The 12,487-nt window shown below is 33.8% G+C and overlaps 1 protein-coding gene and 1 long non-coding RNA gene across 2 annotated transcripts in view; one reads left to right on the plus strand and one right to left on the minus strand.

Moving 5' to 3' along the window:
* LOC132211134 (uncharacterized) overlaps positions 1-12,487 on the plus strand; it is a 73,822-nt gene that overhangs the window by 41,610 nt on the left and 19,725 nt on the right. The window lies entirely within an intron of this gene.
* The window catches only part of NAMPT (nicotinamide phosphoribosyltransferase), a 38,414-nt gene that overhangs the window by 12,012 nt on the left and 13,915 nt on the right, over positions 1-12,487 (minus strand). The window contains exons 5-8 of the mRNA XM_059655702.1: positions 7,051-7,209; positions 6,387-6,523; positions 2,052-2,277; positions 14-133 (exon numbers count right to left, since the gene is read on the minus strand). Of these exons, the coding sequence (XP_059511685.1) occupies positions 14-133; positions 2,052-2,277; positions 6,387-6,523; positions 7,051-7,209 (642 nt within the window). The remainder of the gene's footprint in view (positions 1-13; positions 134-2,051; positions 2,278-6,386; positions 6,524-7,050; positions 7,210-12,487) is intronic.

Below are 12,487 nucleotides of genomic sequence, written 5' to 3' on the forward strand. Positions count from 1 at the left end.
TATAAACACGTACCTCTTGTAAGGTATTAATATCTACTCCATCCCCTTGAATAACTCGAAGATAAGGTGGCAGCAACTTGTAGCCCTTTGAGTTCTCAGTAATAGGAAATTTCTTACCTAAAATATCCAAAACCTGTATAGAAAAATACCCAACAAAAAAATAACTAAAAGTGAAAATGAAAAACAAGTGTAAAAGCTTTCCAAAGTTACTGACTTTGCTTTGCTAGACAATCTTGAGAATATAATCAACTTACTTAAAAAATTTTACAACACTATGCATAAACCTTCTAAAATTTAGTCTCAATTCCTTTTATGTTATAGACATAAAACATTTTCTATCAAGTCATTTTATACAGTAAAGTGGCTCAAACCATAAGATTTTCCTTCTCTCAAATTATATAGATTCAGGAAAAGAACCTACCCCAAACATCTTAACATTAGGAGCTTAAAACAGTAAATACAAAAATAGTTTTAAAAGGTATATAAAACACCATTTATCATGATTATACTTTTGATTTTCATTTATTCTGCTTGTGCCCAATAGTTTTATTTGATTTAATTTTGACAAAACAAATATAAATCTATTTGAATTACAACGTTCAGAGAAATATGGTATGCAGGCAAAGCTGGAAATGAAACTCATATAACCCAGTTTCCCTGAAGTTCCCCTCACTTAACGATGACACCCATTTTTTAGGCCAAATTGCATAATATGTGAATCATACCACTCATTCATTAACTACTAAAAGTTTTATAGCAGCTGAAATACCTAAACATTGATTTAACTTTGAAAGCTTGGCCAGAGATTCAAAAGACCTATCAGAGAATTTTTCTCCACAACAATCATTCCCTTTTCCTAAATAAATTGATTTAAGATTCTAACAATGCATAGATTCCATATTGATGAGTTAGGTTATTTTTAAAACTAGGTCTACACATTTTTTTATTAGGTAACAGTTAAAACATGAAACCTGTTAAGTTGGCTAAAACCAGATCTGCAAATGTTTCAGGCTAAGATAAGACTTTAAGATTGGCCCATTATTAATAGGATAGGAAAAGATTTCCTTGATTCTATATCCCCCTTTCTTAAGGGGTATTTTATCATCTAATTATTAGATGGGAAACTGTGGTAAAGTGAGAAGGTGACAATGGATACTTGGCTTATTTTACATGCTGTGTGACCCTGAGCAAGTTACTTTAACCTCTCTATCTAAATCTGTCTATAAAAAAAGAGAATGTAATATTTATCAGAGTTTTCATAGAGATTAAGTGACACAGCTTAAGTAAAGCATCTAACAAAGTATTTTTCTAGTAGGAGGGATCAAATAACCTGCTCTTAGTACTTTTCAAAGAAGGCAAACCAAGTCCTGAACACTAAACATAAACAATACTGCTATGTTGATGATCGAAGTATTTTTTAAAAAACACTACTTGAAAAGTATTTCTAATATTTTTTTACCACCTCACCTTGCACGTTTCTTTTGCACTAAGAATTTCAAAGTTACAGCAACAAACCATAAACTTGGTAAACAAATCACAGGATTCATTAAAATGGTAATGCTATCAATTAATTTTGAAAGTAAGCAGAAAATATCAACAGTACTTAATTATTTATTTGACAATATATATAAATAACCCATAACTAAGGGTATCCTTTCTATTATTGTGTGACCTTGGGCAAATCTATTACTCTCTCTGGGCTGCAACTCTAAAGTAAGAGCTAAGATAACTCTGAAAATGGTATGTGTATAAATGTAATTAAAAGTAGTGTTGCCCTAACTGGTTTGGCTCAGTGGATAGAGCGTCAGCCTGTGGATGGTTCGATTCCGGTCAAGGGCATGTACCTTGGTTGCAGGCACGTACCCAGTAGGGCGTGTGCAGGAGGCAGCTGATCGATATTTCTCTCTCATTGATGTTTCTAACTCTCTATCCCTCTCCCTTCCTCTCTGTAAAAAATCAATAAAATATATTTTTTAAAAAATAAAATAAAAGTAGTGTTGATGCAGCTGGTCGATAGTATTTTAATAATCAAGTTATGTATTAAAATTTACCTTTAATACAGTGTCAAGAGGATTTCCAGAATCAGGTCTGATTATTAGTGGTGCCTCTGAACTTCTTGATACTATTAAATGTCTTAGATCTTCACCCCATATTTTCTCACACGCATTATAAATGTCATAACTATCGCTGACCACAGATACAGGCACTGATGAAAACTGTGTTACTATATGTTCAAAAGCATCTTTTTCATGGTCTTTCCCCCAAGCTGTTATGGTACTAGAAAACAAAATGAAAATACAGATTTACTCAGGCAGACACATTACCTATTCCTGAATCATATCTCATGGTTACTATACTATATCATCAACACTGCAAAAAAGTGAGTGATTTAGTTTAATGAATGCACACCAGAGGGTTAACTGAATAGCTCAGCCAAACCACCCCTCTTATAATTTTTTTAAAGACTTAAAGTAATATCACTCCTCTACAGTAATTATTTTAGCTTTCAAGTCCTAATGAACTTTTTTGGGGGCATTTAAACTTAGTGAACTATAAAGCACTTACTAAATGCACTTTATTTGTTATGTCAAGATGTTAGAAAGAATGAACACATGCTCCCACCATTTGTTAGGCAATGTAAACATTTGGCTCTCTCCTGTGAATTTTCAAAACCATGTACCAGTAATAGTAGGCATATATTTTATCTTTTTCACCTTTCAAATTCTTACACTTAAAGGCAATTACTTAAACTATACTGTAGATACATATAGTCAACTAATTCTTTACCTGTTGTATCTTCAAATGGCTCCTAATTGTCATTTATTTCATTTATAGGTTATCCACTAATTAACATATATCCAGGGAATAAGAATGTTAATATTTAGTTTGAGCAAAACATAATTTAGGTGGAAAATAAAGTGTGAGAGTTTCTATGAGTGACTTTTACAATGTCCTCAATAATGGTTCTTCTTATTGAATAGATTAATATTATATAATTTAAGAACCTGTTGGTTTCCTAATATGGGGTGGGCAAAAGTAGGTTAATAATAACAATAATAAATTGTTAAATAATAAATATAACAATAATTAATAAATAATAATACAAGGATAAACTGTTTTGAGTACTCGCAACTGTAAACCTACTTTTGTCCACTCCTGTATATAATTTTTAAAATTCTTAGAATAATGAATTTGAAAATTGCCATTTCCTCATGCCAAGCAATTTTTCTTCCCTAATTTTCTAGTCTTTGCCTCTACCCCATTTTTTGTAAGTAAAATAATGAAAAATAAGACAACTCATTCACTATAAAATCCCATGTAGGTAAACGTTTATCTCAAAACTTTTTGAAGGGTCATACAAATTTAGGTTGGAAATTGTCATTTTATTTTTACTTTTTTTCTAAAGGATTAGAGTAGCCAACTTTTCCTGTGCTGTCAATGGTATGCTGGGGATAGCAGAGTATATACAATTCAGGGTTAGAGAGACTACTCTTGTCTGAAATGGAAAGATAGTCTATTTATGTAGTGAACACTCTTCTAAACTATAAAGGCTACCAGTAGCTATGCTGCTAACTCTCTAACTCACTCAAGCAACTGCAGGCTATGGGAAAATTAGGACATGATGAAAAAAAGCCCCTTCTTCATATCAAGAATTACTACTGTCCCCTATATAAGAGAGACAATTAAAAGCAAAGAATACCAGTACTGGAGAGCTTAGTAACTGAATAAAAAATCCTAGTTAGAAGTCATTGCTTATGCAGTAGTATTTTACCAGCATTGTATCAATACAGTCATCTAACTCTATTTGTGTTTATCATATCTAGCCAACGTAACTGTTTATTTTAAACCTTTATTTGCTTTCCCTGTGGCATTTGAACTTGCCTGAAGCTTTCGTTCCCATGATTGCAATGACACCTCCCACATTTTGATTTTCCTATTTCTATGGCTTCTTTTCCATATCCCCCAGATGCTATGCTATCTCATTTCTTCAATCTGACCAAAGGCTCTGATCTGGGCACTGTCTCCCTCATACACCTCCATGTGTGAAAAAAAACACCTCAAGCTTTTAAAAAATACCCTCTTGGTGAGGGTTTCCAAAGTACCCTAGCCCAAGTTTTGCTTCTGTACTCCAGATGCACTTGATTAGGTAGAAGATGAATATGTTCATCTCAACATACCACAGACTTTTCTTAGAGCATTTCTATATAATCCAGTTGTTACAACCATTCTTCTTAGTATAATATTTAGTATATGGAGATCATAAATATTTATTCAATGAATTCTACTCATGGCAATATTCCAATTTCCAGTATCAAATTAGATAACTTTCCAAAGTTTGAGGGAAAAGTTATATAACTGAGTATTTCTAAATCCAGGTTCATATATTCTTTAAGAAAATATGCAAAATTTTAGCTCCTCCTTTTATTTGGTTGGATGAACTGAAAAACGAGAGGTAAATGCCTTGCCCAAGGCCACCCAAGGTGTCAGCTATAAAGTTCTATTCACTATACTATGCTGTTGTTTAAGACTTTTCTATTTAAGGACATCTGAAATACTCTTCTACATTAAAGAATCGAACACTTACAAATGTAGTAAGTATTATGTGACTTTAAAGTAAATGGATTTTTACCTTTTTATCATGAAAGCCCTAAAGAAGATACTATCTTTATTCTCATATTTATAGTACCACAAAACCACTAGTTAAGAGTCTAATAAATGGATACTAAATTAAGTTTTAAAAGCTGTACATACATCCAAGTCTGAAATAAAAAAAAATACTTTAACCCTAAAACCATTATCTGTTGATAAATTTTCCCAGTTTCACTAGTCTTAAATGTGACATTCAATAAGGCCCTACTAATACAGCTATTCTCATAAATGTTAATTGAATCTACTCTCTACGTGGTCCCAATTCCAGTCATTAAGTTCTGGCAATTTCATTTCCCAAGCCATTGCTCATGTTTAGCTGCATCTTTCCATTTATTTAGACACTTGATTTTGAACCTTGTCATCTCTCAAAACTGCTGCAATAGCTTTACGATAGCCTCCTACCTTTTTGTTTCTATTTTCCATAACAGAAGAAAACCTGTTATCAAAATAATGTTTCTATAATAATTCTCTGACATCACTTCTTTGCTAAAAAACTTCAATGTCAACTTCCACGCGAAAATCTGAGGGCCTTCACTAACCTGTCTTCCCAGTTTACCCTATGTTCCCTACTGTTTCTATATTTTACCTCTGATTCCCTTAAACACATTATCTCCTCTTTCATTCTTGCTCTTTTAGGACAATGCCTGACACATGATGGGTAAGCAGTAAATATTCACTTAGAGAATGAGTGATCCCCATGACTGCAATTAAATGTTACCATTCCTTCAAAAAGTCAAGATTTCACATCCCATCTCTTTAAAACCTTTCTTGACCCTGCCAGTGGAATGCAATCCTACCTTTCCTTCCCTTGCACCACTAGAGCACTTTAATTATGCCTCTTTAAAAACACTTAATCAACAGAGCTAAATGTTGCTAGTGTACTATTTTACCCTAAAGACAGTATTTTAACTTTCTATTCCTTATAGCACTCAGTAGACTGCCTTTATAACAATCTCACCTTTTGCATCATATAAAACAAGTGCTTAATAAATATCAACTATTTTTTTAAAAGCTCAGTTTATCCTAAACTTACTACTGGTTTTGGCACCCTGAACTATTCAAGTTTAAGTAGGACTTAAGAAACCACCTCAAAGAGTAAATATATTTCATTATAAGAACCAGAAATAAGGTTCGACCTGTTTTAAAAACAAGTTAACTCTAGGATCAGAGCAGCTGCTGCCTAGATTATAATTGCCTTCTAGTTCAACTTCAGATGGTTTAGTAAGATCACATAAGGAAGCATAAGAAGAATCTGAACTCTCTTCCTTTCATCAAAAGAGCTTACTAGCTCTTCTACAATTGAGGATACCGGCTCCAAATGACAATTTCCATGGCAAATATAGCTGGAGGTCATGTAGAGCAGGGAGAGGGAAAAAAGTGACCAGGTTTTACAGTGAGTAGATGTGATACAATACATAAAATCCATCTGCATATGCAACAGAGCAGTTGAAAAAGTCCTTAAAAGAAACACACAACCCACCTATATGGCAATATAGCAGTTTAAAAAGCTCTTATATTGTTTCTATTAGAATGGTTAAAAGTTCTCTAGGTCCCTGATACTAGTCTTTATACAAAGTATCAATAATGAATTTGTATTGCTTTAGTTCATGAAGATTTACTGGAGTACATGGCTTTGTAATTAAGCAGAACATCACTAAATTACAAATACAAGAGAGAAAACTTAGTAATTATAGAAAATAAATGTTTAGATAATAAAAGAATGAAAACAATTTTACCTGTGTTCTGCCGCTGGAATAGAATAGCCTGGAACAGGATCTTTCGTTCCATAGTATTTTTTAATTAAAGCAATTCCTGCTACTGTATCTGTTCCTTTGAAGTTAACTAAATGAGCAGACGCTCCTATGCCAGCAGTCTGGAAAATAAACCATGAACCAAAATCCAAAAAAGAAGAAGACCCATACTTGACATAGCTCCCAAAGAATTATTGTCTTCCATTATTCTTAGAAAGGTATTTATTATCAGAGATAATAGTTATATGACAAACATCCAGTTTTTTTTTAGTACTTAAGGATTCAACTGTTACCTTCTCAAAGAGTATTTAATAGGACCTACCCCCATTTCCCATCACTCTTTTTCCTGACTCTGCCTAATGCTTCTCTGTAGCATTATCTGACATCTGCTAATATTTATTGTGTCTGTCTGTCTGTCTATCAGTCCACCTACCCATCCATCTAATATATAAAGGATGGAAACATTATTTGAAGGCTATATTCCATGTACTTTGAACAGAGTCTAACTTAATCTGTTGACTAAATCTCTGGAACTTCAAAATGTTGCCTATGTAGAACCAACACTGATCCCATAACTTCCTAGAATGCTTATAATGGTAATCTACTGACAATCTACATTTTTTCAATGAGGTTCATTTCAGTTTCTTACCTCTTGGGAAGAGACTCCTCTGTAGCCAAAATCATGCAACTTGTATTCCAGACCAACTAAGTTACCAGATGTTTCTAATAAATATTTGGCCAATATTTTCTTCTGCTCTCTAGAATTTGTGGCCACAGTGATTGGATACCAGGACTGAACAAGAATAGTCTGCAGTAATAAAATTAACCACAAATATTAATACATAAAATATTGGGTTCTTTCTGAGGAAAACCCTAGCTTTCTCCAGAGGTATGTTCTGGACTTCCATACTACCGGAAATGCAATTTAGACATTTCAACTGTGTAACAGATTGCTAATATGAGCATTCCAGATACAGTGCATAGCTCGGCTCTCAAATCAGCAACACGAAGAGAAAGCACACCAGGCCCTTAACAGTTGAGAATGTCACATTTCTCTCCAAAGCTCCAAAGAAGCAAGCAATAGACTGTGATGAAGGACCAACTTTTAAAAAGATTTTCAGTCTGTCATGGAGCAATTATTTATGAAATACACACATGCTTGAATGGTGGGGCAATTATCATAAAAGTTTCTAAATGCTTATCCTTAATTTCTGTATTTAATGTGAACCTGCATCAAATAATTCATGGACCAGCACTGGTCCATGGACTATACCTTGAATAGTATGGGCCTAAGGTTATTCATTTACTCCTCTAGGTCGACTTGGATTTAATTTTTCCTTGGATCTAATATGACTATTGGTAGGTTATATATTTGAAATACTTTTGCGTAGCACTAGAGAATTTTATTCACTAAAGTTATGCTTTATGCCCTTGGCTTTTATCAAAAGTCAGTATAGAAGGCCACATGAAACATTTCTGCATATGTTATAAAACTGTGAGGCCACTGTCTATTTTTAACTTATACCTATTATATAAATTCCCAAATGAGGACAAGGAAGAATTGCAAGGTTCCTAATTTCTTATAAGAACTGTACCTTGGTTTCTTTTTTTTCCTTGGCTGCCAGGAAACTCTTAAGTCTGATGCTTAATCATGGCAACCATATCAATTATTATGGCTTGGGAATTCATTCCTTCTCCATAATAGTATCATAATTTTCCATTTTTATTTTATAAACCAGAGAGTCTATTATTAGAAGCAGCCTCAAATCTGTTTTAGAAAGACCTAAGATGACAACAATGTCTGAGCTCAATCAAAAAGCTATTTAACATGTTAAGCGCCAAGCCTGTTCTGTCTTCCTTTCCGTTTAGCCTGTGATATCCGATTCACTGATATGCTGGCGACATCAGTGACTGACATGGCACTTAACGTGTTAATGAAAAAAAAAAGGCTATTGAATGAATAAAATTTTACAAAACTAGCTCTTATTGATACCAGTTAAGTGATCAATAAATAAATAAGTAAAACAGAAGATCATTTAACCTTGGACTTCCCCTCGGTCATCTAAATAGAAAAAACAAAAAACTGTACCATTAGACTTCTATGACTGATTAATGTGGCCCCAAATCTTTGCAGCTCCTCTCAAGAGATGGGATCTGTTTCTTCATCCTTTGATTCTGGGCTGTCCTTTTAATTTGCTTTTAACCAACAGAATGTGGTTAAAAGCCATACTGTATGACTTTCAAGGTACTGTTCCAGAGGTTTAACAGCACTCATTCCCCTAGATCAGGGGTGGGCAAACTTTTTGACTCGAGGGCCACAATAGGTTCTTAAACTGGACCGGAGGGCCGGAACAAAAGCATGGATGGAGTGTTTGTGTGAACTAATATAAATTCAAAGTAAACATCATTACATAAAAGGGTACGGTCTTTTTTTTCAATAGTTTTATTCATTTCAAACGGGCGGATCCGCCCGTGGGCCGTACTTTGCCCACAGCTGCCCTAGATCCTTGAGACTACAATGTTGTGAAGGAGCCGAAGTTATTGAAGCTCAGCAGTCCCTGCTATCTCAATGAGGCCCTAGACATGGGAGTGAGCCATTTAGACTGCCCCGTCCTAGCTGAACCCTTAACTCAATACAGACACAAAAGTCCAAGAGAGAGCGGCAGAGAACCATCTAGTCAACCACAGAATCATGTGAATAGTTATTTTATTTTGTGGTAGTTTAAGTAACATTAGAAAACTAATTTAAACTCTATAACCAATCACCTCTAATCTCTAACCACTCTTTTTGCTTCTCTGACTTACTTTTCATACCACTGGTTATCATTCTAAAGCAAAAGTTTTATTTAGGTTGTGTCATTCCTTAAAATCCTTTAACTACTGTCCATAGGGGAAACACACCAATTCATACAGAAATTGGGATTCCTATAATCTTGTCTTGTTGATCTCCTACTATATTTCCCACTGCAGTGCTCCCCTTTGAGCTATTTGCCATTCTAAAAATACTGTGTCATTTCCTCAGCTCTCCCTCTCCCTTATTAAAGCTTATTTATTTTTTCTATTTCAGATTCCTTAGATGGGATTACCTATTTTTCTGCTACCAATTTAGTATTCTTTCTTATGTTAGTGGTTAGTTAAGATGAATTGCTCCTCCCCAAAAGGCCCTTTACTTACTCTAATTTCTGTGCCCACCATTTTTTTTGTACATAGCTGGTTACTCAATGTTCATCTGTTGATTTAATTCAATTAACTCTCACATTTTAATTTAACTTAGATTGGTATTATCTAGGAGTATGAGAAAGATAAAACAATGTGAATGACTCTAGTTGAGTTATAAAGGTAGAAGATTGACCTTACCCCTCGAAAAATGCCAGGGAAGGAAGGAAATAACTATCAGACACAGTGATCCTTCATATCACCATTTCCTTTCCATAGTCCAACAAAATCAGCTTAAATTATACTCTTAATAAAATCAGTCCCCTTTAAAAAAGATCACTGTGGGTGTAAGCAAGGGAAAAAAAAGCCAAGTTAGTTTGGGTTAATCCAAGGTCTAATAAAGTAGGCCTTGTTGGAACTTTTCCAAAACAGCAATTTGCCCACACAAATCAAGGTTAAATTTTCAGCTGAAAACTAAGGCTAAAGTAAATGAACCTGCAAATTTCACTTAAGATGTGTTTATTATAATGTTACTGTGCAGGATAAAGAATTTTAAAGAATGAAAAATGGTGTGTTATAACAGAAAGGGGACTAAACCTACTCTAGTGTAATAGTCCATTCAACTCTCAGGGCTCAATTTCCCCATCTGTAAAATGAGGGCTATTTGATTAATGTAATGATTTTTCAAGTCATCCTTTTAACAGCAAAAGGTTTTGTTTTGTTTTTCTGGTTGAAAGAGACAGTTAAGTTTAGCTTAATATGTTCAATCCTTAGTCCCTCCGAAGTCTGAGAGTCCCCTCTTAAATGTTTTAAAATTTGATCTGAGGACTAAAATTTCTTCTAGCACTAATATTGAAACTGATAAAGCAATTCAATAATTTTAGTGGGTTTTAAAGGTCAGTATATGGGGAATAACAGTGTATGGTTAATAACAATGTAAGAATGTTATTAATAGCTTTGAACATAAATTTGAAGGAGCCCTATTTAGTACTATTATTTTAAATATTCTAAATCAAGAATTACCTGAAAATCTTCAATTTATAAATAAAAAGTTTATTGAATTTGGTAATATGTTTCATATACAAGGTGGTAAACTTGGGTTAGGGATGAGTAAAAATAGGATAAACCTCCTCTAACCCTACATAAAAGGCCAAAAGAATGCAGAGTTACCATGAAAAAGTCTCTTCTAGAGACCTGTTATTGAGAGTAAACACATTGTTTTATAAAGCATGGATCAATCAGAAACTACAATAAGGGACTGTCAGACCATGTTTTTTGTGCCTAGATAAAAATACCTAAAATTATTTAAAATCCTATATGTAATAAAAACCTAATATGCTAAGTGTTCAATCGTCCATTCCACCAATCAAAGTGTAATATGCTAATGATATGCTGAGGCCGCTCAACCGCTTGCTATGACGTGCACTGACCACCAGGGGGCAGACCGTCGACTGGTCAACCAGTCACTATGACATGCACTGACCACCAGGAGGAAGACGCTCCAACCGGTAGGTTAGTTTGCTGCTGGAGTCTGGCCAACTGGGACTGAGATGGGCTGGACACGCCCTGGAGCCCTCCTGTGATCCCTCCCCAGCCCCAGTCCCTCCCTGGCCCCGATCATGCACTGGTGGGGTCCCTTGGTCTGGCCTGTGCCCTCTCGCAATCTGGGACCCCTCTGGGGATGTTGGAGAGCCGGTTTCAGCCTGATCCTGCAGGTCAGGCCAAGGGACCCCACTGGTGCACAAATTCGTGCACTGGGCCTCTAGTAATATATATTAGAAGATAAACTTGATGTAAGTTATTTCAGGTTATAAGAAAATAAAAACAAGGAACTATGTACTTTTTCTTTAAAATCTAAGTCTCATATTGGATTTTACATTTAATAATTGTTACATTTAAAATATCTATATATTTGCTAACAAACTAGTGCTCTAAGATGTCTATATATAAATTTTTTACTTTATGTTTTTTTAGTGAAATAAACCAAAACAATAATGATTATTAAAACAAGTTTATTTTTTAAGGCTATGTTTTTTCACTTTGTGAAGAGAATAAAAACATTCATGAAGTTCATAAATAACTGCTTTATGGAAGTTCAATTAAACATAAGGGGATAGTACTTATTGACTAAATCCTCAATCACGTAACCAGAAAGAAAAAAATTGAGAAAAGGTTATCCACAGATGATGATTTTCACAATAAGATTTATCTATTTAGGATCTTTTGGCATCATTGAAGGTAAAATGACAGACTAGATTATGTGATTAAGAACTCCTCCACTGTTGTGTTTTCACAATACTATCACCTTAAAATAAAATATTTGCCAGTACAAACACTATAACAATTATACAAAACTAATAAGGAGATAAATGTTCTTTTACTTTGAGTTCATTAATTCAAAGTTTTAAGACATAGCAGTGAACTATTTAAAACTTGCATTTTAGTTAAGTGAACATTTTTTGAGCCCATTAGTCTATTATTAGTTGATAGCTCATTAAGAATCTGATATGAAAGTTTTAAATTTAGCAAAATTCGTTTACCAAAATGTTAGCAAAAAATGAATTTCAAACATTCTTAGATGTGTTACTTCTCTAGTTTTTATAAATGAACCTCATATGTATTTTACTATCTAACAACAAATTAGTTTAACCAATAAACTAATAAATAAAGAATCAGTTCTAAGCACTAAGTAATAACCTCTCAAAAATAAATATGGTATTTCTATAGTCACCTTCCAGAATATTTCCTTTTATAGATAAAATGTAAGTTAAGCTGGTATTGCTTCTTGGCCTTTTAGTTAAGATCAAGTGTAAATTAAGCTGTGAGGAGCTAAGTAGATTATTAATATCAAAACTATAAGCATGTGAAAAAATATGATTACTTAGGAATAGATACAAGGAAAACAAACAAAAAACTTTGTAATATAAACT

Source organism: Myotis daubentonii, chromosome 10 (genome assembly GCF_963259705.1).
Source record: "Myotis daubentonii chromosome 10, mMyoDau2.1, whole genome shotgun sequence".
Taxonomy (NCBI): domain Eukaryota; kingdom Metazoa; phylum Chordata; class Mammalia; order Chiroptera; family Vespertilionidae; genus Myotis; species Myotis daubentonii.